Genomic DNA, 27,036 nt, shown 5'->3' with positions numbered 1-27,036 from the left:
CTGGTTTAATTTTTCAGAATGTTTTTGCCTTGCCCTGAGCTAAGACCAAAGGCACAGAGGAAGACGCACGCCCCCACCCCAGGAGACAGCTGCCGCCCACGACCCCTGGCCTTCTGGCTTAGAGCGGCCTCTCCCACCTGCTGTGCAGAAGGGGACACACTCATGGGAGCAGAGCTGGCAGCTCTTATCTCAGGGGCAAGGCCACAGGCACAAGGTGGTTCCAGTGCAGGGACAGCTCCCCTGCCATCAGTGGTGGGAAGATGGGCCTCTCCTGGGAGGACTGGGAGACCACCAACATGGGGACAGATGACCCAGGGGGGACAGTGGTGTCCAGGAGCGAGGACCCGAGTTCTCGCCACAGGGATGTCCCGGTGGGGCAGGCCTCTGAGTGGTCAGGTCCAAAGGTGGGCATGAATGGAGCTGCCCAAGGTCAGCATAGAGCACTGGCACAGCTGAGAGAGAGGGCCCCGTTCCAAACACTGGCAGCCGCTCATGCAGCTGGATGGTCAACTAATGGGTGTGGAAGGAGTGGAGCTGCTGTCTCCAGGGGGGACGACAGTGCGGCGCCCCTGGCCTGCCGGTACACGCCCTCAGAGGGCTGTAGAGCCCAGTCCCAGCTGCCCTGGGCCCAGGGCTCTCAGGGCTCCCATTTCTTTTTCACTCCAGTCTCAGCATTTAGAAAGCGGAGGGGAAGGACATCCGAGCCACAGGTGAAGCAGGCAGGTGGGCGTGGCTTCCCCGCCCCCAGGGGACTGAGGAGTGACCCCCAAGGTCGGCTGGCCCTCAGGCCAAGACCCCCCAACAGGGACAACTAAATAAGACATGCCTGGTCTGCAGTGAAAACATTTATTTTACAACAGTTATCTTTATTCTAGGTCAACATTCAGACATACAAGATGGAGGTCACTGTGGGGAAACATCCTAACCCTCTGCCTGGCCCTGGGTGTGCCCGTGGGGTCAGGGCCTGAGGCGCCCCAGCTCCACCAGGCTCCACTCACAGGACAAAGCCAGTGCGGACAATGCTTCCCACGCATTGCACTTCAGTTTTAAAAAACAATGTCAACATATTTCAGTGCAAACTGCCTCCCCTCACTTAGCGTGAAACATGAGTCCATTTTCCAGGGAAACAAAATCGAAGGTGTGCCTAGGACCAGGCCACCCCTCCTGGAGCGGGGCAGCACGGCCCTGCTCCTCCCCGCGACCCCCGGCCCAATTTGTGGTCCCAACAGAGACTGTTTAGAATGCAGTTGGTCACTGATTGTATCTGATGCTTAGAAAATTGGTTTTAAATGTTCCGAAGTGGAATGGGTTTCTACCACCTCCCAGATGTCACACAGGGACATTCACCCGTGGTTCAGGTGATCATGATGGGCACCCTACCCTGGGTAAGCTGACACTGCAGTGGGCTCAGGCACCATGCCCAGCCATCCGCCCAAACTCTAGGTACACGGCGGCATCAGCGCTGTTTCCTGAGCAGCCAGCAGAAGAGCTCTCAGGACCCCCTCCTGCCCGGACTCGTCAAGAAACAGGCTGTGTTGGAGCCAACTTTTATTGTACTTGCTGCGTTGCCACTGGACAGCAGCAGCCAGTCCTGCTGCGCGATATATACATATACACATATGTACACACACGGAGATGCACACTGCCACACCTGCAGCACAGACTAACCATGCCTGTCAGGACTGTAAAGATGCCGCTTTGGCCAATTCCACAGGCGGAAGGTTCACAACCAAACTAACAAAGCAAGCAGGTCCGTCCTGCGTCGCATGGGCTCCCAGCTGAGAACTCGAGGAAGGAATGAGGTCAGCCCCCTGCCTCACGCCCATCCCCACCGCCCCTGGGAGATGCACCAAGATGACAGCCAGAAAGGACAGACAGGCCCCACCCCGCCCCAAGCCCGGTGGCTGGCAGCACTGTGTGGGCTCCTCAGGCACAGACCGCCCCCTAGAACATCGAGGATTGGTCCTGGCAGAAGCCTGGCGGCGAAGCCCAGGCCGACAGCGTGAAGACACCGCCTGCTCTAACCACAGCCACTCTGACCTCTTCCTCTGCCAGGTCCCAGCGGTGCGGCTGCACTGACGGATGGGACAGTGGGGGGAGGCTCACACACCGCGTGGTAATGTCTAAAGCAGTTTGAAACGAGAGCAGAGCCAAAAGGAAGACAAGGCGAGACACATCACTGAGCAGAGCAGAAGCCTACACACCAGCAGCTGCCATCAGACACGCTTCCTGCAGGGCGCCCACTGCACTGGCTGCCCGTCAGGCCAGCCCTGCCTTGGCAAGTCGGATGGGCTTCCTCTGACACAGACCCCAACACCCCCGGGCCACACACACTACCTGCCGTCTGACACCAGCACTGGCCACACCTGGCCCAGCTCTGGAAGGCACAGGGTTGCCCCCCACTTAGCATTCGAACCAGTGCCTCTCCAGGCGCAAGAACTCTGCTCACCAAAAACAGACCAGGCAGAGGAGGGAAATGCACCGGGACCTTCGTCTTGAAAGTGACCACAAGAACACTCGGAAGGGGCCTGCCCTCGGGGCCGCCCGCGGTCTTCAGCACCATCACCGCGTTTTACGGATTCTGAGAGGCCTGCCGTCCCTCCCAAGCCACCCTGCCCCGAAGAGCAACACCACGCTGCCGCCGGCAGACACCTGGCGGGGACGCAGTGACACACACGGAGGGCCTGGCTGGGTGGAGATTTAAACTGGGTTCCTGGTCATTCTGGGGAAAGCACCTCATTTCCTAAACCACTTCCAGAAGTAGCCCAAGGTGGCCAGGAGCTCCGGCTGAATCCTGGGCTTCGGAACCGGGGTCGGCACAGGAGATGGGCGGTTCTCGCCTTCTCCCTCGCTCCCCAGTGGGTCAAACAATGAGTTTCTTATCCTTTTAGGAGAGGCCTGGTTTTAGCAAATTAGTTCCAACTCAACATCACAGTGCAAGGATATCCTCTCACTGAACATCTTCATGGTCACTACAATGAACAAAAAAACCACAATGGACTAAATTAGTTGTGCCCAGGTCCTAGGCTGGCCTGCAGGAGGGCCAGCCGGGAGGGGCCCTAGGACTGAGGGTTCTGCAAGTGGCCAGGCCCCCACACACAGCTCTAGCTAGCACAGCCTGGTGGGCAGCAAGGGCCACAGGGGAGAACAGTGGCTTCAGGAACATGTCTGGTTCGGCCAAGCCAGGGAACCATGTCGCCCAGCCTTCCCGAGCTTGTCCTTCACTCTCCTGGGACACACAGGAAGCAGCGAGAACATTCATTCTGCAGACACCAGGCCCACGTGGGGCCCTTGAGCCTCCAGAAGCTGGGTGTAGGGCCAGCAGGGAATCTGCTATTTGGTACAACGTAACTCACACCTCCTCAGTCCCCCAAAGCAGGGGTGCCACCAGCCAGGCCTGGGACAGAAGGAAGGACAGACTTCCAGCAGTTCACAAAAGGCTCTGCCCGCAGCAGCAGTGAGATCCTGGTCTGGCTGCTGGCTAACAAGCCAAGGGCGCCAGGCTCCCCGGGCCCACGGCTCCCACGCCGAGTGTGCCTTTGATCCAGCGGGTCCTTCCCCAGGACCCTGATGCCTCTGCCTCTGGCTGAGGAGCAGCTGAAGGAAGAGGGTGGGCAGGGGCTCGGGAAGCAGAGAGGAGGCTGGGCAGCCAGGCGCCACCGGCAGCCTGGACTCAGCCTGACTGACTGTCTGGGCCGCAGCTACCACTGTGGTGCTTCGACATCCAAGATGGTTACAAAGAGGCCTGGTTTCAGCAAATTAGTTCTAACTCACCCTGGAGGAATGTGGAGGCTAACACAGAGAAGGGAGAGGGGAGACGCCGGTTGTGGCCATCGACCCAGCTCATGGCACAGGGGACTCGGGCTAGACCCAGGCCGGGAGGAGGTCTCACATCAGGAGCTCCCGATCCCCACAACACGCTCACCCTCGGAAAAGCCCCGCCACAAGGCCATGCACACAAGGTGAGCAGCAGCTGCACTAACTGTCCTTGCCACCAACACCCGGGGGCGTCACAGTGCGGACAGGCCCTGCCTGCGGCCCCTCCTGGACCAGACCCACAGCTCTGCAGGCAGCACCTGCCGGTGCAGGAGCACAGAGCGGGCGGCCCCTCCCACCTGCTGGGGACACACCGCGTGGCAGCTCACGGCAGCGACCTGACAGCCCGGCGGTGCCACCAGTGCTCAATGTGGTCTCGCTGCAGCACGTCCACAACACAGACAGACATGGAACAGACCCCACACATGCTATTAGAAAGGAAAAACAGAAGACGGCGACCGTAGCTAAACTGCTTTAAATACTGCATGCTACGCACTTCACGTGTTGGGGTTGGCGGGCGGGTGGGTGGGCACAGAGGCGGGAGGGCCCTTCCCAGGCCAGAGCGGCTCCCTCCCCACCTCTGTGACTACAGTTCATGATTCTCAGGTTGAAGTGGCCGGGTGCTGATTGATCCGCACATCACAGCTTCTCCTGAACTTAATTGAACCCGTCGGTGTGGTAGCTGGGGTGGGACTCGGCTGTGAGCTGAGTGGTCTCTGTGGCGGACGCTGGCTGTATGACAATCGGTGTGTCTGTGGCCTCTGAAAAGTAATCACACGCATGTTCATCGCATGAGGACGGCGGCCTCCCGAGTGCACCGTGTGCCCCGTCAATACGTCCTCCTGTGACAATGCTCCGTCGCTCTGCTGGGGCACAGGTGGCAGGACAAGCACTCGGAGGGAGAGGCTGTTCACGGACCTCCCCCCGACCTGACCACCTCGTCGCCTCAGGCCGCCGCAGGCCCAAGGCCCGCCCCACCTACTTGGTCCCCAGGCACTACAGCTAGCGCAGCTGGCGGGCAGGGACAGCCCCTCGTCTGCTTTACCTCCGAGTCCACGTTCAACCTCAACGGGCCCAGCTGCCACACACATCCTGGCCCCATGTCAGTGCCCTCCTGTTTGACAAGACAGGTGGACACGGGTGAGGGCCCGTTCTGGCGCCACCCCACGCACGCAGGCGGGCCCTGGCGGCACTCACCCCGCTCATCCGACTGCAGCTGCGCCTCCAGGTCCTCAGGGGACACGTAGAACTCGGTCTCCTCGCCCTCGGGCGCCTTGGGCTTGCACTTCCCGCAGCAGCAGTTGAAGCAGCAGCACAGGCAGCAGCAGCAGTAGCAGCAGGTGAGGAGCCCGCAGAAGACAAACAGGGCCTGGGGAGGAGGTGGGCGCTGGCTGAGGTGGCTCCAGACCGGGGACTCCCCAACGGGGCACCCCCACACACCCGCTGCTGCCCTATGAGGGCGACAGACAGACAGGCGGGCGCTCCTATTCTCCTCCAGATCGAGCAGTGTAAGAAAGGACCAACATGGGAGTCAGGAGAGACAGAGCATCCAGGTGCATAAAGAGAAACTATTTACAGAGGGGGGCTGCGAGCAGCCCTGGCAACAGCACCCTGTGTCCTCACACAGGGTGACAGGGCTTTGAGTGAGTAAAGGAGAGTGTTGAGAAACGTTCAGTTGAAAGGCACACAACTGCCCACACTCACACGGGATGAGCGGGGTACAGCCACCCACCAATCACCACTGTGCAGAGCACACGATCATGCAGGGACCAGTGAGTCCGACACCCGCCGCCCCGTCAGCTCCACGCCCTCACCTTTGCCCACCAACTGGACAGCACGAAGTAGGTGTTGACGTTCTCCTCCCCAAACTGCTCGGCCACGTACAGCCCCAGCGAGCCGTACTTGTCGTAGATGTTCCTCTTCGTGGCGTCCGTGAGGATGGTGTGTGCGTTGTTGATCTCCTTGAACTTGTCCGCAGCCTCTGGGTTGTCAGGGTTTTTGTCCGGGTGGTATTTCAGGGCCAGTTTCCTGCAAACCAAAACCATTGCTTGGTCTCACGTTTCATGTTCACCCACTGGATGGAGGCGCCAGTGGAAGGAACATTTGCCATGACCATCTCACTTTCCTCCTCTCCATAGAAGCCGGGAAGGTGTGGGTCAAAAGAAATCTCTGCCATCGTTTCCAATTTTCCACAGCACAAAGGCAATCCCTACCCTGACCTCTAGTGTCCGAGCAGCTAACTGCACACTTCCCCGCACGAAGCAACAGGCAGGGGGTCTGATAAGGCACTTTGCTGTGTGTTTAGTCATCACAGCTTTACCAATGACACCGCACCTACGGGCCCATTCAGGTTCAGCCTGGAGGTTACAACAGGCAAGCAGACTGTCACCACCGTGTGGCACCAAGTCCCTCTTCCAATGGCCAACAGCCCCGCGCAGCACGTCAGAGCTGCTTGCTGCAGGACTGCCTACTCCAGGGTAGACAGTCTGGAAACATTAATGTACCCATTTTAAGGCACAAGGGATCCACTGTACATACAAAGATGTAAATACTAAGTCAGCCAAGAAAAAAATTAAAAAATATATATATGGTCGTTCTTGGTCGGTGCCACTCACACGCACGAGGCATGGCTCTTACCGGTAGGACTTTTTAATGTCGTCTGAGGTTGCGTTCTTGTCCAGCCCCAGAACATGGTACAGCGATTCCCCAGAGGTAGAGAGTGAGCGCTGTCGCTGGTCGGCCATGGTAGGTTAGTCTACGAGAAAAATTCAAAGAAAACTCAAAAAGTATGAAGTGTGCAGACACGGCACCCAACCGCAGCCCAGCAGTTTTCACTTGTATGTGCGGAGGGCTGTAACGCCACCAGCCTAAGTTGAGTTTCAAAATTAAGTGGGTTTATTGTAACACCTAGAGCAGAGAGTATGTACAGCTAAAAGAAAAATAAAGAGACTGTCAAAATAAAAATGCAAGACCCCCTCACTATGCTGTCCACAGAGACAAACCACAAAGGCAGGTCCTCTGAATACCTGGGACAGAAAGAACGGGAGAAGCAGGGAGCCCACAGCTACAAAACCTTAATGCTTATACCCTTTCTCAGAAATGACAGACAACAGAAGATAAACCACCCCAGGTACTGAGGCCTGAAGAACACCATCTTAGTTGTAATTCCAGTTTGGTGACCTCCTGGATCATGGGTCGACACTCAACCACAGAGCCATGCCAGCTGGGACAGGACATTGACTTTTTAAAAATCACAACATGGAGAACCCAGATGGCGGCATAAGGTATAGACCTGTGCGTGCTGCCCCCCACAACAACACTGAAATTACAACTATAAGACAAAACAGCTATCATCCAGAACCACGGGAAAGCTGGCCGAGTGGAAGTTCTACAACTAGAAGGAAACAAAGAAATGCACTGAGACCGGGTAGGAGGTGCAGAGGCGCCAAGAACAGAGGTTCGGAGGCACGCGCGAGGGGGGCTGCACCGGGATGCGCGGTTTTTTTCAATCGGAAGGGGGGACATGCTCTCGAACGCACTGAGCTCATTTAAGGCGAGATTCTGAGGTCCCAGACTCCTACGGGGAGAAACTGGACTGTCTTGCAGCGAGTCGGAGAGCGAGGGTGGCTTTCTCGCAGAGCTGTTCGCAGGGATCATTGTTGCCGTGGGGGCGCGGGACTCGGGGACGCAGAGACACGGAGTCTGAGGAGACGGCTAACGACAGCCATTGCTGTTTGCTCCGCCCTGGTGATTCTCTGAGACCCCGCCCCACTCACTTTACATCCCCGCCCAAGCTGTGCCAGTGGCGCAAGGAACCACCTGTGTTTTTGCAGCCTAACCCAACGAACTGCAGCTGTGCCAGAGAGCTCCAAAACTTCCAAATTTCAAACTAAGAGGAGAAATCGCTGTTGAAATCGCTGTAGCTCCTGCTGGGTGGGCCCACACAGTGGTTGACTTGGAGATCCAGGAGCCAGGGTACCCCTGGTCAGATACCAGATTTCAACTCCTCACATCCATAAGGGACACACTCAAGAAACAGACTCAGTGAGCACCAAAGCCCCACTGAAGCAAGTCCTGCCCCATAAGGGTGTCTCCAGCACAGCAGTTCTTCCACTACAGACACAGCGGGTCCTTGCAGTCAGCCAAAATGCGGAGACAAAGAAACACATCACAAATGAAAGAAATGGAGGAAAGCAAACTAATGGAGGACATACAGTTCAGAACCACAGTTATAAGGTGACTCAAGGATCTTCTACGAACCTCCGAGGAACTTAATGAGAATGCCAAAGAAATGGAAAAGGACCAGTCAGAAATTAAACATACACTGAATGAAATTAAAAATAAAATACAGAGATCCAACAGCAGACTAGAGGATCCCAAGAATCAAGTCAAAGATTTGAAATATGAAGAAGAAAAAACATCCATCCAGAAAAGCAAAACGAAAAAAGAATCCAAAAATATGAAGATAGTGTAAGGAGCCTCTGGGATAGCCTCAAGCGTACCAACATCCGAATTATGGGGGTGCCAGAAGGAGAGAGAGAGAGCAAGATACTGAAAGCATATTAGAAGAAATCATGACAGAAAACTTCCCCTACCTGATGAAAGAAATAGACTTACAAGTCCAGAAAGCGCAGAGAACCCCAAACAAAAGGAATCCAAAGAGGACCACACCAAGACACATCAATGATGAGAGAATCATCGATCAGCTGCCTCCTGCATGCCCCACACTGGGGATTGAGCTGCAACCTGGGCATGTGCTCTGACCAGGAATCGAACCGTGACCTCCTGGTTCATAGGTTGTCGCTCAACCACTTAGCCACACCAGCTGGGCACGACGAAGTATTTTTTTTTAATACATATTTTATTGATTTTTTACAGAGAGGAAGGGAGAGGGATAGAGAGTTAGAAACATCAATGAGAGAGAAACATCGAACAGCCGCCTCCTGCGTAGCCCCTACTGGAGATGTGCCCGCAACCAAGGTACATGCCCTTGACTGGAACCGAACCTGGGACCCTTCAGTCCGCAGGCCAACACTCTATCCACTGAGCCAAACCGGTCAGGGCGACAAAGTATTTTTTATTCTCAGTTAGTGCCTGCTAAATACTTGACCTCTAGACTCCACCCATGGAAAAACATCAATAATTAATACTGCCACGTCCAAACAAATGCTTTTATTTAAAATGCTGCACTGCCTGGCCAGAGTGACTCAGTGGATGAGTGTTAGGCCCTGTGAATTGGGCCTAAGCCAGCAGTCAGACATCCCTCTTGCAGTCGGGGCTCTCGCAATCCAGGCCGCCGTGGTGCTTGCCAGCTGTGAGCTGGGCTTCTGGCTGAGCAGTGCTCCCCCTGTGGGAGCACAATGACCACCAGGGGGCAGCTCTTGCATTGAGCATCCTCCCCCTGGTGGTCAGTGTGTGTCATAGCGACCAGTCGTTCTGCTGTTCAATCGATTTGCATATTATGCTTTTATTATACTAGGGGCCCATGCATGAATTCGTGCACTTTGAAAGGAACTGTGGGCCGTGAGGCTGTGGTGGGCACAGGGACAGATCTCGGCCCATCCTTCGAGCCCACGCCCAGCCCCTCCCACTGCAGTGCCAGTCTCCATTCTGTCAGCAGCCCCACTCCCGCCGCTGACAGTGCAGAGCAATTGGGGCTGGCACCAGCAGGGGGTGCGAGTGGGACTGCCGCTGTCAGCGGGTGCGAGCACTGGGCGGGACCATGGCACACAGGAGCAAAGAACTTTCAGTAACCACCAGAGGCTTGCCCCAATGATAGCGACCGGCACCCCGCCTTGGTCTGGCGCCCCCACTCACCTGCTCTACCATCTTGCCGCGGCCAACACCGGCCATATTCCATGCTCCTGCTGCCGACACCCACCATGTTTCACACACGCTCCCTGGTGTTCAGCGCACATCATAGCAACCAATTTTTCCACCATTTGGTCTATTTGCATATTAGGGTTTTACATATATAGATAGGAGGATACATAAAAGGCTAATATGCAAAGTGTCCCTTTGGGAGTTCGATCGCTTGCTATGACATGTGCTGATCACCAGGGGGCGTTGGGGAAAGAAGGCCCTGGCTGGCAGCTGGAAGGCCCCGATCGGTCCTGATTGCTGGGCCAGGCTTAGGGACCCTACCGGTGCACGAATTCCATGAGCCAGGCCTCTAGTATTCAAATAAGTAAAAGTAAAATGCTGCGCCAATACCTTTGGAAGGCGAGTACCTGGTAATCGGGTTGTTTCTGGGAAGGACCAGGGACCAGAAGCTAAAAGACTTATCCTTTGCTGTACAGCATTTCTTTTTTTTTTTTGTACAGCATTTCTTTATCTAACCCTACACCACTGCTTGATTTTAAAAATCACGTTCATTGCCATGCTTTTCTGTATTGTTTGAATTTTTAATAAATCCATGTATCGTCTTCATAAAATGATAAAGTTGTCAGTAAGAAAATGAGCAGCACAGGACCTCCCTCACGTGCCTCGGTGTCTCTGCCCGCTGGAGGCTGCACTGAGAAGGGTCCCTTCCAGGGCCTGTCAGTCACAGCAGCTGTGAGGTCACCGAGTGTGCGGCGGCAGGGCATGGAGCACCGGGTCTGTTCTGCGCAGGACCCTCCTCGCTAATAAAAAAGCAACACAGCAGTGGAGTGGCGCAATCCCCCACACACTGTGCACCAAACGGTGAAGAGAACCTTCTGGGGCGAGAGAAACATTCTGTAACTTAATTTCACAAGCACAGCATACACCAAAACTCAGTGACATTAGTTAGTGTCTGTGCACTTGGAGGTATGCCCATTTTACCTGCATCAGAAAAGGGAGCAGCTTGTCCTGGCCCAGTGACTCGGTTGAGCATCGTCCTGTGAAAGGTCTTGGGTTCAATTCCCTTGCAGGGCACATACTCAGGTTTTGGTTTCAATCCCCTGTTGGGGTGCATGTGGGAGACAACTCCATGTTTCCCTCTCACATCAATGTTTCTGTCTCTCCCCCTTCCTCTCTCTAAAAGCAATCAAAGCATTAAAAATAAACAAAACCCCCAGTGAGGGTTAAAAAAAGGAGCAACTGTTGTCGTGAGGTATTTGTTCCCAAAGCCAGTTAGAGACCAGAAAATAAAAAGAAGTATGCATTCTCCAGTCTCTCCGCACCTTCCCTGGGCAGAGCTACGGCCACTTGCTCCTGTGGCGTCTGTGATCACAAAGCTTAAAACACTGACTGGCTCTTTTAAGAAAAAAGTAGCTGCTACAAACAGTATTCAAACTGGTGTTTTATATTTTGAGTCAGAAGAGGAAATAAATGCTGTCCAAACACAGAAATGGCTAAATTAAATTTCTACAGTTTCACACACATTCCATAAGATAGCATCTTGTTATGGAACAGCCACTGTCAGGCAGTATGTTTAAGTTTCCTGTTCAACTGGAACAGTCTTGAACCAAAAGACAGATTTAACCCACAAATGGAGATCTTGTTTTATTCTGAGGGAAGGTGATGGCAAAAGGGAGACAACAGTGGAGGAGAAAGTAAGTTCTGTGAGGTTTTTTGTTTGTTTTACATTTTTATTTATTATTTAAAATATATTTTTACTGATTTCAGAGAGGAAGGGAGAGGGAGAGAAAGATAGAAACATTAATGGTGAGAGAAACATCAATCATTGATTAGCTGCCTCCTGCATACCCCACACGGGGGTTGAGCCCACAACCCGGACATATGTCCTCGATCAGAATCAAACCCGTGACGCTTCAGTCCACAGGCTGATGCTCTATCCACTGAGCCAAACCAGCTAGGGCTATGAGTTTTGTTTATTTTTAATCATTACAATCAAGCCTTGAAAAGTTATTGTCTTCTTTTCTTTAAAATCCTCATTTGAGGATATGTTTATTGATATTTTGCTGTTATTGTTAATCCTCACCTGAGGATATTTTTTCCATTGATTTTTAGGGAGAGTAGAAAAGAGAGGAAAAGACAGAAACATTGATGTGAAAAAAACACATCGACTGGTTACCTCCTGCACCAGCCACTCCTCACCGCCCTCCCCCCCCCCCCCCCCGCCGCCCCCCGCACCCTGCCCCACCAGGGCCTGGGCAGAGAGGAGCCTGCAACCAAGGTATGTACCCTTGACTGAAATTGAACCCGGAACATTTTGGTCCGCAGGCCGACGCTCTATCCGCTGAGCCAAACTGGCTAGGGTGATTTTTTTTTTAAAGAGAGAAACATCAATCAGTTGCCTTCCATACACACCCCAGCCAGGGATCGAACCCAAAACCTTTGTGTATACAGGAAGATGCTCCAACCAACGGAACCACACTGGCCAGGGACCACCTGTTGTTTGAAGTAGCACCTCACCATTTTGTTTTACCTGAACCTGTTTCAATTAAATTTCAAAGGCATTTCTGAGACCCAAGTCAAGATCTGGGAGCAGCCATGCCTGCCTGAACTACACATCACAGGTTCATTCCCAATCCTCATTCCAGAAGGGGTCAGCCCCGACTTCGGGTTGGACTCTCTTCAGTAACATTGCATCTTTAAGAACCAACACGGGCACACCTGCGGTCTGCAGTGCAACCTGGTGCAGCTGCTACAAACAGCAGGAGGCCTGCCACAGCCAGCACACACAGGAGCAGGCACCTGGTGAGCGAGGGTTTCCACGCCGCTGTCAGGGTCCAAGGCTCAGCTCTGCTCCTGTCACCACCCCACTCTGGAGCTTCCCCAACACCCCCAGCTGCAGCAGCAAATCACAGCCCAACACCAGCCTCTGCATCCACCAGTCCAGGCTGATAGGTGACCGCTCCTGGGCAAAGGCTCCGCTGACCTCCCGGCTCCCTCTGACCCAGACCTCTGGGCCCTGCAGAGCACACCACCCTGGGCAACCCTGCCTTCAGCCTGCCCCACACGCCCCAGCAGAGCCCCGCAGCCTTGTGTGGAGCATCCTGGGCCCTGAGCTATCAGTTTGTTTAACAAACATTTATGAAGCATCTGCCATGCACCATGTCCTTAAGGATGGAATCTGCCAGCAAACTAAATAAGCAGAACAGACAACACCCCTGTCCTGTAGGCCACGCCCCTGAGATGCAAGAGCGCCAGGGAAGACTGCGTTCTGCGTGAGCGCTGCTCGCTGACCAATGGCGCCACTGGAGCTCCTGCACCGTGCATTCTGATTCGTGTTTGCTGGTCATCTCAGCACAGAGCAATGGTTTATAAAGCTGCTGTTGAATTCAACCTATTGCTGAGAAATTAAATACCAATTTTGGAAAAACAGATTTGAAAATATCTTAAAAGGAAGGCCATTTCTGTTCCAAGTATTTCATTATATAATTTTACACAGGAATAAATGGAGCATGCAGGTCATGACACACAGTGACACAGTAAACACCGTGACCCCACCCCTCAATCTAAACACTAGAAAAGCAACAAAACCTTGACACGTCCTGCATGTCCACTGCCCCTGTTCGCATCACCTGATTAGCTCCCTTGCTTTAACATTTTTTCTGGTATGTTTCTTCCTCAACTATTTAGTTTAATTTTCTGAGCTTAAGAAAATGGTCTACCACTGTGGGTAGCCTTCTGTGAGCTGCTTCATTCTGCGTGTGCTGGACGTAGCTCTCACTCACTCATTTCCAGTATTGGACAACTTCCATGTTGTGAAGTGACCGCCATTCATCAATCCACTCTGTCATGGGAGGTGCTGGGTTGGTCCCAGGTCCCACCAACAGTGCTGCTCTGCACATCCCTGCACCGTGCCTAGGGTGTGAGTTTCCTGAGGGCAGTGCCAGGCACGGAAGCCCCCGGGTGAGGCTGGCTCAGCAGGGGAGATGCAGAAGTTGTCAGCAAGAGTGAACGAACTGTTACACAATAGCAAACAAGCACAAAAGGTACTCGCATCTTCCTTCCTTAGGAAATCCAAATTAAATCTACAATGAGATACCACCACACACCTACTAGAACCACATCTACTGGAACAGCCTAAGAAAAGACTGGCAAGACCAAGAGCTGGTGAGGGTGGACTGTGTCCACACTTCACACAGCTGGGGGATGCGGAATGGGCGGGCCACTCTGGAAAGACTCTGGAAGTTCCTTATAAAGTAAAATCCAGACTCATCACATGACCCATAAGTCCCACTCCTAAGCATTTACCCAAGAGAAATGGAAATGGTGTTCACAAGGAAGAACCTGTTGGTGAATGGGTGTAACCGCCAAACCCCAGAAACACACATGTCCTTGTGAATGGGGAGACAAGGGACACTGCCGTCCCCATTCAACCTGGCGACTCTCAGAACACTGAGCAGCGAGAGGCCAGTCAGCACCAGGGCAGGGGACGGCCAGGTCCTCAGAAGGGTGATGGTTATACAAACCTCAGACTGTACATAAAAAAGTCCATTTTCTTCACTGTTTATTGAAAAGTAAAAGAGAAGAAAGAATCTGGGCTTGCATTTTATGTTTTATGATTTACTTTTCTAGTTAGTCATTTTCACAAAAGTTTGCAAAAGTCTCACCAGTCTGTGACATTGGAAATTAAATATAAACACCTGGTCCTTCACCACACACAGTTCAGGAGGAAGAGACGCAGGGTATGGGACTACCTGTGGAACTCCAGGGTCCCTGGCAAGCTCGACATGTCAAGGATACCAGCTGCTGCCCACTCCTGCACTGCACCTCCACAATGACACCCTGCGCCTAGCCTGTGTCGCCTGCTCCTGGGCAGCACGGCACCTCGCCATGGATCCACCCCCCACGGGCTGCTGAGGGCAAGTGCTCTGAGCGGTCCGTGGGTGGTGCCATTCCACCATAGCCATATCAGGCACACAGCTGTGGGTGGCATGGGCTGCACGCACACGGCCGAGCCCTCACAGGTTCTTAATGTCCGTGTAACTGAACACACCGAATTTTTGTGAACTTTTGCATCTTTATTTTGCATCTTTATTAGAAGACCCCTGTCCTAGGTCTTCGGTTGATGTTCAACCACTGAGCCAAGCCGGGAGGGCCAGAACACAACTTCTTTTTTAGTTAATTTAAAAAAGAGAGGCTGACTGGTTTCACTTTTCCCCATCTTTGTTTTTGTCCAATAAATTCGTCTCAATCCCAAGGTCAAAAGTAAACTGTCCTATACTTTCTTCTAAAGTTCTGTCACCCACAGGCGGTCTGATTCGTCTGGACATGAGACAGCCCAGTGCCCGAGTCCCAGGAGCCCCGCATCCCTCCAGCTTGCTGTAGACACCCAATTGTTGACCAGGAACAACACGGTTTGAGCTGCACGGGGTCTTCCACAGACCTGCACAGTCCAACCCATGTTCAACGTCAACGCTGCAGCTGGAAGTCCTCGTATGCTGAGGTTGACATAGTGATGTGGGATTTTCCACTGAGCAGGAGTCCTTATCCCTAACCCCGTGCTGTTCCAGGGCCCACTGTACCTATCCCATTCTTAGCACACCTCATTCAGACTTCTGAAGTCATCCGAGTCAGTCTCAAAAATCTTACAAAAGCTACAAATTCTTTGGTATTTCTTTTTATTTTATTTTAATCCTCACCCGAGGATATTTTTCCATTGATTTTTAGAGTGGAAGAGAGAGGGAAAGATGGAGAGAAATATCGATGTGAGAGAAACACATCAATTGGTTGCCTCCTGCATGTGCCCTGACCAGGGCTGGGGAGGACCAGCAACTGAGGCACATGCCCTTGACCAGAATCAAACCTGGGACATTTCAGTCCGCTGGCAAAGCTCTACCCACTGAGCCAAACCGGATAGGGTGGTATTTCTATGTACATCATTAGATAACACTACTTAAGACAATTGTTAATGTCAGCATCCCCAAGCCAGGTTTTATGGCCTGAAGTCTGGGTGATGCTGACCAGCAGCGTGAAGGCCACACCAGGGTCCTCACTGCCTCTGGGGACGTGCTCTGAGATGCAGAGCCCTCCAGGACCGCCACGTCTGCCCTCAGCCTCCCGGACAGGCAAGAGAAAGCAAATGCGCTGGGAGCAGGGACCCTGGTCCAGAACACACACAGCTTCCACAAGGGGAAGCAATGCCAAATTTTATGGATCTTCAGGAATAAACTCACAAGACAAGCAAGTTCAAAACTTTTTAAAAATATATTTTATTGATTTTTTTTTTTAGAGCGAGAGAGAGGAAAAGGGAGAGGGAGAGATAGAAACATCAATGATGAGAGAGAAATATCATCAATCGCCTGCCTCCTGCACGCCCCCCACAGGGGATCAAGCCCACAACCCGGGCATGTGCCCTGACTGGGACTTGAACCAGTGACCTCTTGGTTCCTGGCTCGATGCTCAACCGCGGAGCTACACCAGCTGGGCAAGTTCAAATTTATGATCACAAAACACAATGTCAATGTCTTTGCCTTAACAAGGTGTAAAGGGACAGGACGGACAAGACTCGGAAGAAGAGGAGGGGAGGAAGGAAGAAACACCTTCACACTCAACTTGGAGAGACATGTGCTGTTGAAAGGCAAGACCAAGTCACATCACACAGAGACCAAGAGGCCAAGGCAAGCACCCAAGACTACCAAGGGGACAGTTACACGGGGACAGGGGGCAAAGGTAACTCGTTATGTGACGAGGCAGAATACAGTGGCACTTGGCAGGCAGTGACCAGCAAACCCCTCTGGGAAGCAAACTGCTGCTCAGCCTCGCACACCCTGGACCCAATCATACAGACAAAAAACTCTACTAAAAACAAAAATACATCTGGTGTCTCAAGACAGCTATGTCTACTCCTCGGAGGAATCTTCACTTAAAATCTACACTGAACTTGTAAGCCTCCACGGCCAAAGGACACTGAAGAAGCAGTTAAGTCTGGAGCGCCAGTCAGGAAGGAGCCAGGTGCTGGGGACAATGCTGGGGACAGTGAGAAGGTTCAGAAAACTTTCTGAATGTATAACTTTGAATTTATTATTTATTCCAAAATAAAGTAATAATATACTGCGCATCAGAAGGAACCGGCCAACAATGAACTGCACAGACATATCTGACAATGTTATCAGCAAACGTGTACGGCATGAGAGGACGCTGCGTGTCACAGCTGTCTGTTACCTTTATTCCCAACTTCAAATGCATTTCAAATGTAAATGACTTCTAAAGTCGCTGGGAATACAGGAACCCCCAAATATTTCCCCTTTCCTCCTTCACTCTGAAAATAAAAATCAACAGTGATGCTCAGCCTTAGGACAGAGAGAGTAAAAGGTAAAATGGATCACTTCTTTAGGGACAACCTCCCCACAAGTCTTGAAAGAACAAGAGCAACAATGAGCCTAAGTCCCAGGCCAAGGAACACGCCTACCAAAGAACAGCAGCTCACAAGCATTTCACATCAACACGCACTGTGCTCGGTCACAGGGAAGAGTGTCTTGTACCTGGACTAAAAGAAAACAAGCATTCTGGCCCTGGCCAGTTTGGCTCAGTGGATAGAGCGCTGGCCTGTGGATTGAAGGGTCCCGGGTTTGTTTCTGGTCAAGGCCACATACCCCGGTGGCAGGCTCCTCCCTGGTCCTGGCCGTGGTTGAGCGTGTGCAGGAGGCAACCAATCAATGCGTTTTTCTCATCAATATTTCTGTCTTTCCCTCTTTCTTCCACTCTCTCTAAAAATCAGTGGAAAAATATCCTCAGGTAAGGAGTTAAAAAGAAAAAGAAAAAAGAATTCTGCCCTCATGACTCACAAGGTTAACAGGAAGAAGCAAGCCTGGAGCCTGACCACCAAGGGCCGGGGACCACAGCAGATACCTAGAGGAAGAGAAATACCTGATCCAGGGCCCCCCACCAAACCTAGGTTCCCAAACTGTAAAATCACTCCTGACAAAACTGTGATTCCCTGGCCGCAGTGTCTCCCACAGTGACTACCTCCCTACAACCATGACCAGAATCGAACTGTTCCACCGAATCTGGTCTGAGACCAAGTGCAAGGTGCACCAATTACACCATGACAGTCCCCCTGTGACAGCCACCTCATGTTAGAGGCAGCGAGTGTTACACACAGGAACACACCTAACACAGAGCTCGTCAGCGCTGCTGCAATTTCACCAGCACGGCAGCTCCCACCCAGGGGGCTCACTGTGCGCAGACATCACACTCGCCCTGGACCCCGTGACAGCTCCACGAAGTCCACTGGACAGGCACCCAGTCCAGGAGGGTGCTGGGGGGTGGCTGGACCCTGGCGGTGCCACTGACGGGCTTAGAGACTTGGGCAAGCTACCGAACACCTCCCTGCCAGCTCCTCCGCACGCTGTGCCTGTGAGTCAGCCTGGGTAGAGTACCTGCGACAGGGACACAATAAGCACAGCCATTATGACGAAGATCTCCAATTTACAGATGGGAAGACACACTGAGTGATGTGCTGGGGCCACTGTGCTGCGCATGGGGAGGGTTGTGATCAAAATCCAAGCCGGGCTCCCAGGCACTGTACAATCTGACCAGCAGTAACTGTTGTACAAACAAGGGTAATTCTTCCCAGCTCTGAGCACAGATCCTGCCTTCTTGTACATTAAGTTTTATCTGAATATCTGAATACGTACTTTACTAACCACTTACTTATTTTTAAGTACAAATAGATATGCATGTGCACTGGCCAGATAGTTCAGATGGTTGAACCAGAAAGGTTGTGGGTTCAATTTCCAGTCGGGGTATGTATGGGAGGCAACTGATCGATGTTTCTCTTATTTCCTCTCTCTCTCTCTAAAATCAATAAACATATCATGTGAGGATTAAAAATAATACTAATAAAAATACACATATAGACAAGGTCTGTAATGCTGGTTATAATTTTTTAATGCTGAGCTCGAACACTAGTATTCCTGTTGCATACGTTTAGATGTAAAAGGTTATCTTCCTTTTCCGGGGAAATCTGTCTTCTGAACTTTAGGGGGCTGGCATCTAATTAGGGGAGGTTAACTGGGCCTAATAAACTTGAGGTGAGCTGTCAGCTGGTGGCCTATTTAGGAAGCAGACTGTGGGTCTGAGGAAGTGGCGGTGTATCTAGGCGTGCTTCACCACGCTGACGGCAACCAAGTGAAGATACGCCATAAGTCAGAGGTGCAGATCACAGACACTTGGGGAGGTTTGCACATTTCCCCAAACTAGAGCAGGTCAGGAGCATGGCCCTGCCGTCCACAGATGTGTATCACAGCCCACAGCCACCAACACAGCCCCCTCAGATGACACTATAGTTGCCCTTGACATTTCTATAAAGGAAGGGCCGCCTGTGGGAGAAAGATGCTGCTGGTACCAGCCACAGGGCTACCCAACTGGCAGGCGAGGCCAGAGAAAACTGCGCCATAAATCCTGTGTGCTGTCGTTTTAACATGTGTGATAGTTATTTGTGTGTTTTCTTCAACACTACACCTTTATACTAAGGAATATGTAGCTCTATAAAATTGGATAACAGCTACCTTGCAAGGCTGCCCTGGGGGTTCTGACTGATGCACACTGAGTACAACCCATGCCTGGGGGAACAGAAGGCATCCTCTCAGCAAGTTTCATGAGAAACTTTTTCAAACAGGGAGGAACTTTACTTGGACTAGTTAAGAAATACTTCACAGATAACTGTCATCTTTAAACTGTAGAATTTCAAGTTTCATTTCCAAATGAAACAGGACTATTAAATTTCACATTAAAAAAGTTTTAATTTTACATGTGATGAGCCTCCTGAGTCAAAGTATAAGATGAATACAGTCTAGTAAAAATCTTTATCTAGCCCTAGCTGGTTTGGCTCAGTGGGTAGAGCGTCGGCCTGAAGTCTGAAGGGTCCCGGATTCGATTCCGGTCAAGGACATGTACCTCGGTTGAAGGCTCGATCACCAGTAGGGGTTGGGCAGGAGGCAGCCAACTGATGATGTTCCTCTCTTATCAGTGTTTCTATCTTTCTATCCCTCTCACTTCCTCTAAAAGAAAAATCAATGAAAACGTATTAAAAAAAACTTTTATCCAGAACACAACTTTTTAAAAATGTTTTTATTAGTTTTCAAAGAGAGGAAGGGAGTGAGAGATAGAAACATCAATGACAAGAATCACTGATTGGCTGCCTCCTGCACACCCCCTACTGGAGATCGAGCCCGCAACCCAGGAAACAGACCTGTGACCTCCTAGTTCAGGGGTCCTCAAACTATGGCCCGAGGGCCACATGCAAATACAAATATTGTATTTGTTCCCGTTTTGTTTTTTTACTTCAAAATAAGATATGTGCAGGTGCATAGGAATTTGTTCATAGTTTTTTTTTAAACTATAGTCCGGCCCTCCAACGGTCTGAGGGACAGTGAACTGGCCCCGTTTAAAAAGTTTGAGGACCCCTGTCCTAGGTCTTCGGTTGATGTTCAACCACTGAGCCAAGCCGGGAGGGCCAGAACACAACTTCTTTTTTAGTTAATTTAAAAAAGAGAGGCTGACTGGTTTCATGAATTTAAGAAAGTCCACTTAAACTAAACATTTTATTTTATTTTATTTATTTATTTATTTATTTATTTATTTATTTATTTATTTATTTTTTTTTGGTTGAAGACTCTCAAATTTTTATTGCCAAAGAACCTAAATAGACACCCTCCGAAAGATGACATACAGAAGGCCAACAGAACATGAAAACAGCCTCAAAGTCTGAGAGATGCAAATCAAAACAACAATGAGGCACCATCTCACACCCGTCAGAATGGCTAACATCAACAAACGACAAGTACTGGAGAGGATGAGGAGAAAAAAGAGTCCTCGTGCACTGCTGGTGAGAATGCAGACTGGTGCAGCCACTATGGAAGACAGTATGGAGTTTCCTCAAAAAATTAAATATGGAACTCCCATTTTGCCGGGGTCCAACCCCAGCAGGTCCAGGGGTCCCCAAAGGTGTGGATGGAGTCGGCGAAGAAGGAATGACACAGAGACAGCGTTCAGTTGATCAGCAGCCTAGCCAGGATCTCTAGCCAGGATCTCCAGCCAAGTTCTGGTCTGGATCTCCAGCGAAGTTCTGCTTCAGATCTCCAGCCAGGTTCTGTGTCCATGTTCTCTTGCTAGGTTCTCCAGGTTCTCCAGCCAGGTTCTGTAGCCATGTTCCCTTGCTAGGTTCTCCAGCCAGGTTCAGTCACCAGGTTCTAGTCAGGTTCTCTTGCCAATTTCTGTAGTCAGGTTCAGTCCAGGATCTTTTGCCATGTTCTGTCTCTAGGTTCTGAGGCCAGTTTCTGTCCAGGATCTTTTGCCATGTTCTCTCCAGCGAAGTTCTTCTGTCTCTAGAGAACGTTCTGTGTAGGTTCTGTGCCTAGGTTCTGTCTCTCTTGGTTCCGTATTCTAAGTTCTGTCTATTTATTTATTTTTTAAAAAATATTTTTTATTGATTTTTTACAGAGAGGAAGGGAGAGAGATAGAGAGTTAGAAACATCGATGAGAGAGAAACATCGATCAGCTGCCTCCTGCACACTCCCCACTGGGGATGTGCCCGCAACCCAGGTACATGCCCTTGACCGGAATCTAACCTGGGACCTTTCAGTCCGCAGGCCGGCGCTCTATCCACTGAGCCAAACCAGTTCCGGCGATTTTATTTATACCTAAATTATTTTACATCAGGATTCATTATACTTTATTTTAGCAGTATATAACTACACTAGAGGCCCAATGCATGAAAATTCGTGCAAGCGTAGGCCCTCCTTCCCCAACTGCCAGCACCAGCTTTCCTCTGGCACCCGGGACCTGGGCTGCTGGCACCAAGAGCTTCCTCTGGCATCCGGACCAGGGCTTTCCTCCTCTGGCCGCCCACAGGCACCGGGACCTGGGCTAGCTTTCATCAGGAAAGACATCAGTCTAATTAGTATACTACCCTTTTATTATTATAGATTCTTTCTTTTTTCTCCCCCCCAGCCCCCCCAAACATCAATGTGAGAGAGTACATGGATTGGTTGCCTCCCACGCTAGCCCCAACCAGGGCTGGGGATCAAGCCTCTGGAACCAAGGTACGTATATGCCTTTGACCAGAATCAAACCTGGGATCCTTCAATCTGAGGGCCAACGCTCTATCCACTGAACCAAACCAACCAGGGCCTATATTTTTATTTTAAAGGAAACAGCAACATTTGCTGCAACTGGAAAAAAAAATCCCAGATTTTAATATCAAGCCCATAGCATCGAAGTGTTAAAATCCCATGTAGGTGAAGAGGAAAGATACGCTGACAGAATATAAACTTGGAAATATATGGCAAAAATTATAAAGTTTGGCCCTGACTGGTTTGGCTCAGTGGATAGAGCGTCGGCCTTTGGACTGAAGGGTCCCAGGTTTGATTCCGGTCAGGGGCATGTGCCTTGGTTGTGGGCGCATCCCCGGTGGGGGGTGTGCGGGAGGCGGCTGATCGATGTTTCTCTCTCATCGATGTTTCTATCTCTCTATCCCTCTCCCTTCCTCTCTGTAAAAAATCAATAAAATATATTAAAAAAAATTATAAAGTTTGTACTCTTTGACCCCAACATTTTCCTTAATTACCTTAGAGAAACCCTCTCACAATAAAAGACGCTCCTATATAATAAAGAAAAATTAAATGGGACTGCCTCATTAAAAAACAAACATATGCTATGCCACTAATCTCTTCCAATAATAGGAGTAAAAGCCGGCAGTGGCACGTGCGCTCTGCAGAGCGGGGAGCCCAGCACTCCTGCCCCGGACCTGCAGCTCCCGGGCTAGCACCTCCAACCCGGTCCCTCCATTCCAGCTGGGGCGTGTGCTGGGAGCCACTAACACCTGAACTCAGCCCCGTGGTTAGAATAAGACAGGCGATTTTATTTTATTTTTTTTTAATATATTTTATTGATTTTTTACAGAGAGGAAGGGAGAGAGATAGAGAGCTAGAAACATCGACGAGAGAGAAACATGGACCAGCTGCCTCCTGCACATCCCCCACTGGGGATATGCCCGCAACCCAGGTACATGCCCTTGACCGGAATCGAACCTGAGACCTTTCAGTCCGCAGGCCGACGCTCTATCCTCTGAGCCAAACCGGTTTCGGCAAGACAGGCCATTTTAGTTCCGTTGGTATCACAATGACACATTCCCCTGCACCCTAAAAAACAGTGCACAGGGCAAGGAGAGTCTCTAAGAAAGGAGCTGGCCTCGAGGACAGAGTCAGGGCGGGGCACAGCTGATAGGGCAGCCTGTCAGCATTCCAGTCCTCTGACTCCCAGAATGCAACTTTATAACCAATTGGCACAGACTTTCTCCTCACACAGCAATGGAGACACCAAATGACTGTACATTTCACCCTGTAAACCACCATGTTTGCCGGTGACACATGTTCAATGTAGAAAAATTGTAAGGACAATAAAATTACAAATAACCCATGAGGATGAATAAGTTCACTCACATTCATACATTCGAGGAATAGTCACAATCACTCTCAACAGATGATTTAAAAATATTATTGACTTTAACCTACAAAGGTTTCTGCCAGAGCTAAGTTGTAACAATCATTCATGTAGACACATGTAGAACGACACTGGCATTCAGTAAGCCTTTAATGCACACAGATCAGTCCCGAAAAGGAAACTGCTTAGGGTGCCATTTCGGTGACACAAGCTGGGGCTCACTCCGTACTTCCCTTTCAGAATGAAATGCTGTACTTCATTTTGCAATTTCAGTGTTAACTACCAATATGTTTGCAAAACTCTTAGAACTTAAAACAATTTTATTTGCTGAAGACCTAAACCTATTCATTCTGCCAGACCAAGAGGCAGAATGCGCTATTTCACTGGCACAACTTACACAAACAAAATTAGTCTGAAGAATAAGGAAAGACTAAATCTAAACTAAAGGTGGTTTGGTAATCTAATCCTTAAATCTCCAGGTGCCCGATAACAGACTAGGGCTAATCCTCTCCAGGGGAAGGCATTACCTAAGAGCTGGCCCTGGCTTAGCAATTCCCTTTCACAAGATACAACTGTCATGGTTTTCGGCATCTTTGTTACTTATATTCAGGAAGCAGTTGATGAAGTATCTTTCCACTTATCACCTCCTGTGCTCCCCCAACTGCAGGCAGGGTGAGTGCCTGGACCCTCACCTCTGTTCCCTCGCGGGAGCCCTACCAGCCTTGTCTTCTTGCAGGAAGGAAATCCTAGCACAGACTCCAATGACACACACAGAGAGGACTATGAACAAGCAGGTGTCTGCAGTCCCAAACGTTCTGATCTGACCATTCAATAGAAGAAACTCATGAGCCTCATTTTAGGACTGTAGGTTTATTTACCTTTGATCTGGAGAGCACCGGAGACTCATGAGGCACCATCAAGAGCTAAGAGTCAGTCTCCTGTCTATTTCTTGTGCACGGACTGGTCATCATGCTTGACGCGGGTCCTTTGAAGACACAGGGACCCATTTTCTCACTGGCCTGAGCCTTCGTGGCTGAAATAAGGTCTTCCTACAGCATTACACATTCCACGCCCTGCACAGACTACTTAACAGAGAGTCCAGGAATTTTCCAAGGGTCACTGTATCTGTGTGCATCATGATCAACCTTGCTCCCTGGCTTTAGAAGCAAACTCCCACCTCATATAAAATTCTACCTATCATGACCCAGCCTCACTGCATTTTAGTCATTCATTCAGCAAACACCTGCACCCAGGATGGATGCGAGCCTTACATGCCTGGGCTCTAGAGATGCACCATAGCAGCTGGTTATGGGAGGGTTCTGCAGGTGGTCAGAACACAAACCTGTTCAGGAGGCCTGAATTCAAGTTCCAGGTCTGAGGGTACCGCTCACCTGAGCACCCTCTGCAAGTGAGGGGGACTCAAGGACCAAAATGGCTGAGAAACATGCAGCACGCATTCAATACCTGCACACTGACAGTCACCTGAGGAGCACAAGAAAACCACTCCTGAAAGTTCACGCGGGCATGAGGTGAGAGTCCTGAGTCCCTCAGTCCCGATGCTGTCGCAGCGCCAGGGCAGGCTCAGGAACAGCTCACTGACACGGACTCTGCTATCCGACGAATCCACTCCTCCACTTCATTGACAAATGCCACCAAGTATTAAGACTAACAAGTAGGTTTTGATTTTTGGGGGTAACCAAAAACAAAATTTCCAAATGTATTACCAGTGGTAGGTCTGATTTTAAAACCGTTTAATTTTAATATATATTTTTATTGGTTTTAGAGAGGAAGGGAGAGGGAGAGATAGAAACATCAATGATAAGAGAGAATTGATTGAGCCCAAAACCTGGGCATGTGCCCTGACTTGGAATTGAACTGTGACCTCCTGGTTCATAGGTCAACACTCAGCCACTTAGCCACGCAGGCTGGGCGAAAACCTTTTTATTTTGAAATCATTATAGAAGTTGAAAGATTTGCAGGACGGTCCAATCTGCCTGTAACTGACTGCCCTCCCTCAGAACCCATGATGATGCCCAAGTGATGATAAGGCCATCACACCTATCACACAGCTGTCACTAGGCTCATCACTTTCATTCATTCAACAAGCATGTAACTGAGCACATACTATTGCCAGCAACTGCTCTCTGCACAAAACAGCCTTTCTACGGACCTTACCTCACAGTAAAATATTAAGTCTCACAAACATATGAAGTAGGTCACTAGGGGAGTTCAGTGTTGGGGGAAGTCAGGGGAGCCCTGGCCCCGCACGAGGGAGGGGAAGCTGAGTATTCTGGGCAGACTCCAGGACAAGGCATGGACTTTGCTCAGAGACCAGCTAAGAGGCCCGGGGGGAGGGTGGGGGGGGGAGTCAGGGGCCGGTGGTGGGAGACAGGGCACAGAGGGGCGGGGCCTGACAGGCATCCTCCCCAGGGGCTCCCAGCAGGGCCCTCAGCAAGGCTGTCTCTTCCACATGCCGAGTGTCTGCTCTGGGCTGAGGGGTCCTGTAACGCACACCTTGTCCGAGTCCAGCACTGGTCACCATGCCCCCCACAAGGACCGCTAGGAGACAGAGCTATCGACATCGCCCAAGCAGAACTGCCACAGCCACCAGTGCCACCGAGTCCCAGCTCCGACCCGGGTGGAAGGAGACACACACCCAATCCTAAAGTTTCCCGAAGCCCAGAAACCCTGGCTCATTTCACCTCCCCCGACACGGAGCTCAGTCCCGAAGCTCATGGCAACCTTCAGCAAGAGAAGCGAGTGAGTGAGCGTAAGGCCGTAATGCAACCCTGGCCATAGATGCAGCAATTTTTGATTTGATGTTTTTGTCATCAAGACGGTTTTTAAACACAATTAGGTGAGGACAGACATGTCCAGCCGTTCAGACACAGCACCTCTGAGGTTATGACCAACCAGCTGGTTAAAACGTCCCCAATCAAATCTAAACCTGAAGACAGAAACGAAACGGAGACTTCTGCTTCCGCTCTCTGTGGGCCACAACGGAACGAGTCCGGGAAGCATCTCCGAGGCAGTGAGACAGGGTCCTCCGCACTCGACGGACACCTGGCACCCGGCGGACACGCGCACTCAGGGAGGAAGACCCTCCCGTCGTTCCGGGACCGCGGGCGGGGCTGGCTGCGCGCGCCGCGACCTGGCAGGACCCGGCCGGACCGGGGGGACAGGCTTCGCACGGCCCAAACCCCCAGCGCCGCCCCCCTATGTGCGGACGCTGCCCGCTGCGTCCTGCGCCGCCGAGGGTCCACCCGACAAAGGCACGCGTGGGGCCGGGGTCGCGCGGTGGCCTCACCTTTTCGCCGGCCCGGGGGTCGCCCCGCCGCCCGGAGCTCTCCCAGCCGCGGCCTCCACCGCCCCGCCCGCGCCAGGCCCCGCGGGAGGATCGCCATTTCCGACTGCGGCGCGCGCCCCCCGTCCCGAGGCCCCGCACATCCGCGGCCTCGCCTCGCTCCGCGCCGCCCCCCGCCCCGAGGCCCCGCACATCCGCGGCCCCGCCTCGCCCCGCGCCGCACCCCGCTCCGCGGCCCCGCCTCGCCCCGCGCCGCCCCCTGCTCCGCGGCCCCGCCTCGCCCCGCGCCGCCCCCTGCTCCGCGGCCCCGCACACCTCGCCGACCCTCGCCCCGCCGTCTCCCCGGCCTGACGGGAGGCCCACTGGGCCCACCGCGAGCTCACCTGTCCGCGCGCCCGTCCGCCCGCCCGCTCTGCTCCGCGACGCTGGTGGGCAGCCGGCCGGCGCGCTCCTCAGCCGGAGCTGCGCCTCAGGGACCCCGGGCAGAGGCGGCGGCGGCGGCGGCGGCGGCGGGGGCAGCGGCGGCAGCGGCAGAGGGCGCGGAAGCAGCACCGGCAGAGGCGGCGGAGGCGCGCACGCTCACGCACGCATCC

The 27,036-nt window shown here is 51.8% G+C and overlaps 1 protein-coding gene across 3 annotated transcripts; it reads right to left on the bottom strand.

Moving 5' to 3' along the window:
- Positions 1 to 832: 832 nt before the first annotated feature.
- DNAJC5 (DnaJ heat shock protein family (Hsp40) member C5) lies at positions 833 to 27,036 on the bottom strand. Of its 3 annotated transcripts, XR_004969875.1 has the most exons (6): positions 26,827 to 27,036; positions 6,454 to 6,571; positions 5,631 to 5,844; positions 5,014 to 5,185; positions 4,862 to 4,930; positions 833 to 4,577 (listed from the first exon to the last, which is right to left on the bottom strand). XR_004969875.1 is itself a non-coding variant. In XM_036321516.1 (5 exons), exons 2-5 carry the CDS (start codon positions 6,558 to 6,560, stop codon positions 4,474 to 4,476), a joined length of 597 nt encoding a protein of 198 aa, XP_036177409.1. In that variant the 5' UTR covers positions 6,561 to 6,571; positions 26,827 to 27,035; the 3' UTR covers positions 833 to 4,473. The 3 variants fall into 3 exon arrangements, 2 of the variants coding, with proteins under 2 accessions (XP_036177409.1, XP_036177411.1); XM_036321516.1 differs by lacking the exon at positions 4,862 to 4,930 and having other exon boundaries at positions 26,827 to 27,035; XM_036321518.1 differs by lacking the exons at positions 4,862 to 4,930; positions 26,827 to 27,036 and adding an exon at positions 26,447 to 26,469.

This window comes from Myotis myotis, unplaced genomic scaffold (genome assembly GCF_014108235.1).
Source record: "Myotis myotis isolate mMyoMyo1 unplaced genomic scaffold, mMyoMyo1.p scaffold_m19_p_9, whole genome shotgun sequence".
NCBI lineage: Eukaryota > Metazoa > Chordata > Mammalia > Chiroptera > Vespertilionidae > Myotis > Myotis myotis.
Note: the sequence above shows the minus strand (reverse complement) of the source record. Positions and strands in the feature narration are given on the sequence as shown.

What these genes read in the sequence shown, in the direction of transcription:
- DNAJC5 (XM_036321516.1), bottom strand. Translation starts at nt 6,560, where the DNA reads ATGGCCGACCAGCGACAGCGCTCACTCTCTACCTCTGGGGAATCGCTG. An exon ending in GACATTAAAAAGTCCTACCG is followed by an intron (nt 5,845 to 6,453) that starts GTAAGAGCCATG and finishes TTTGGTTTGCAG; the next exon opens with GAAACTGGCCCTGAAATACC. An exon ending in TGTCCAGTTGGTGGGCAAAG is followed by an intron (nt 5,186 to 5,630) that starts GTGAGGGCGTGG and finishes CCTCCTCCCCAG; the next exon opens with GCCCTGTTTGTCTTCTGCGG.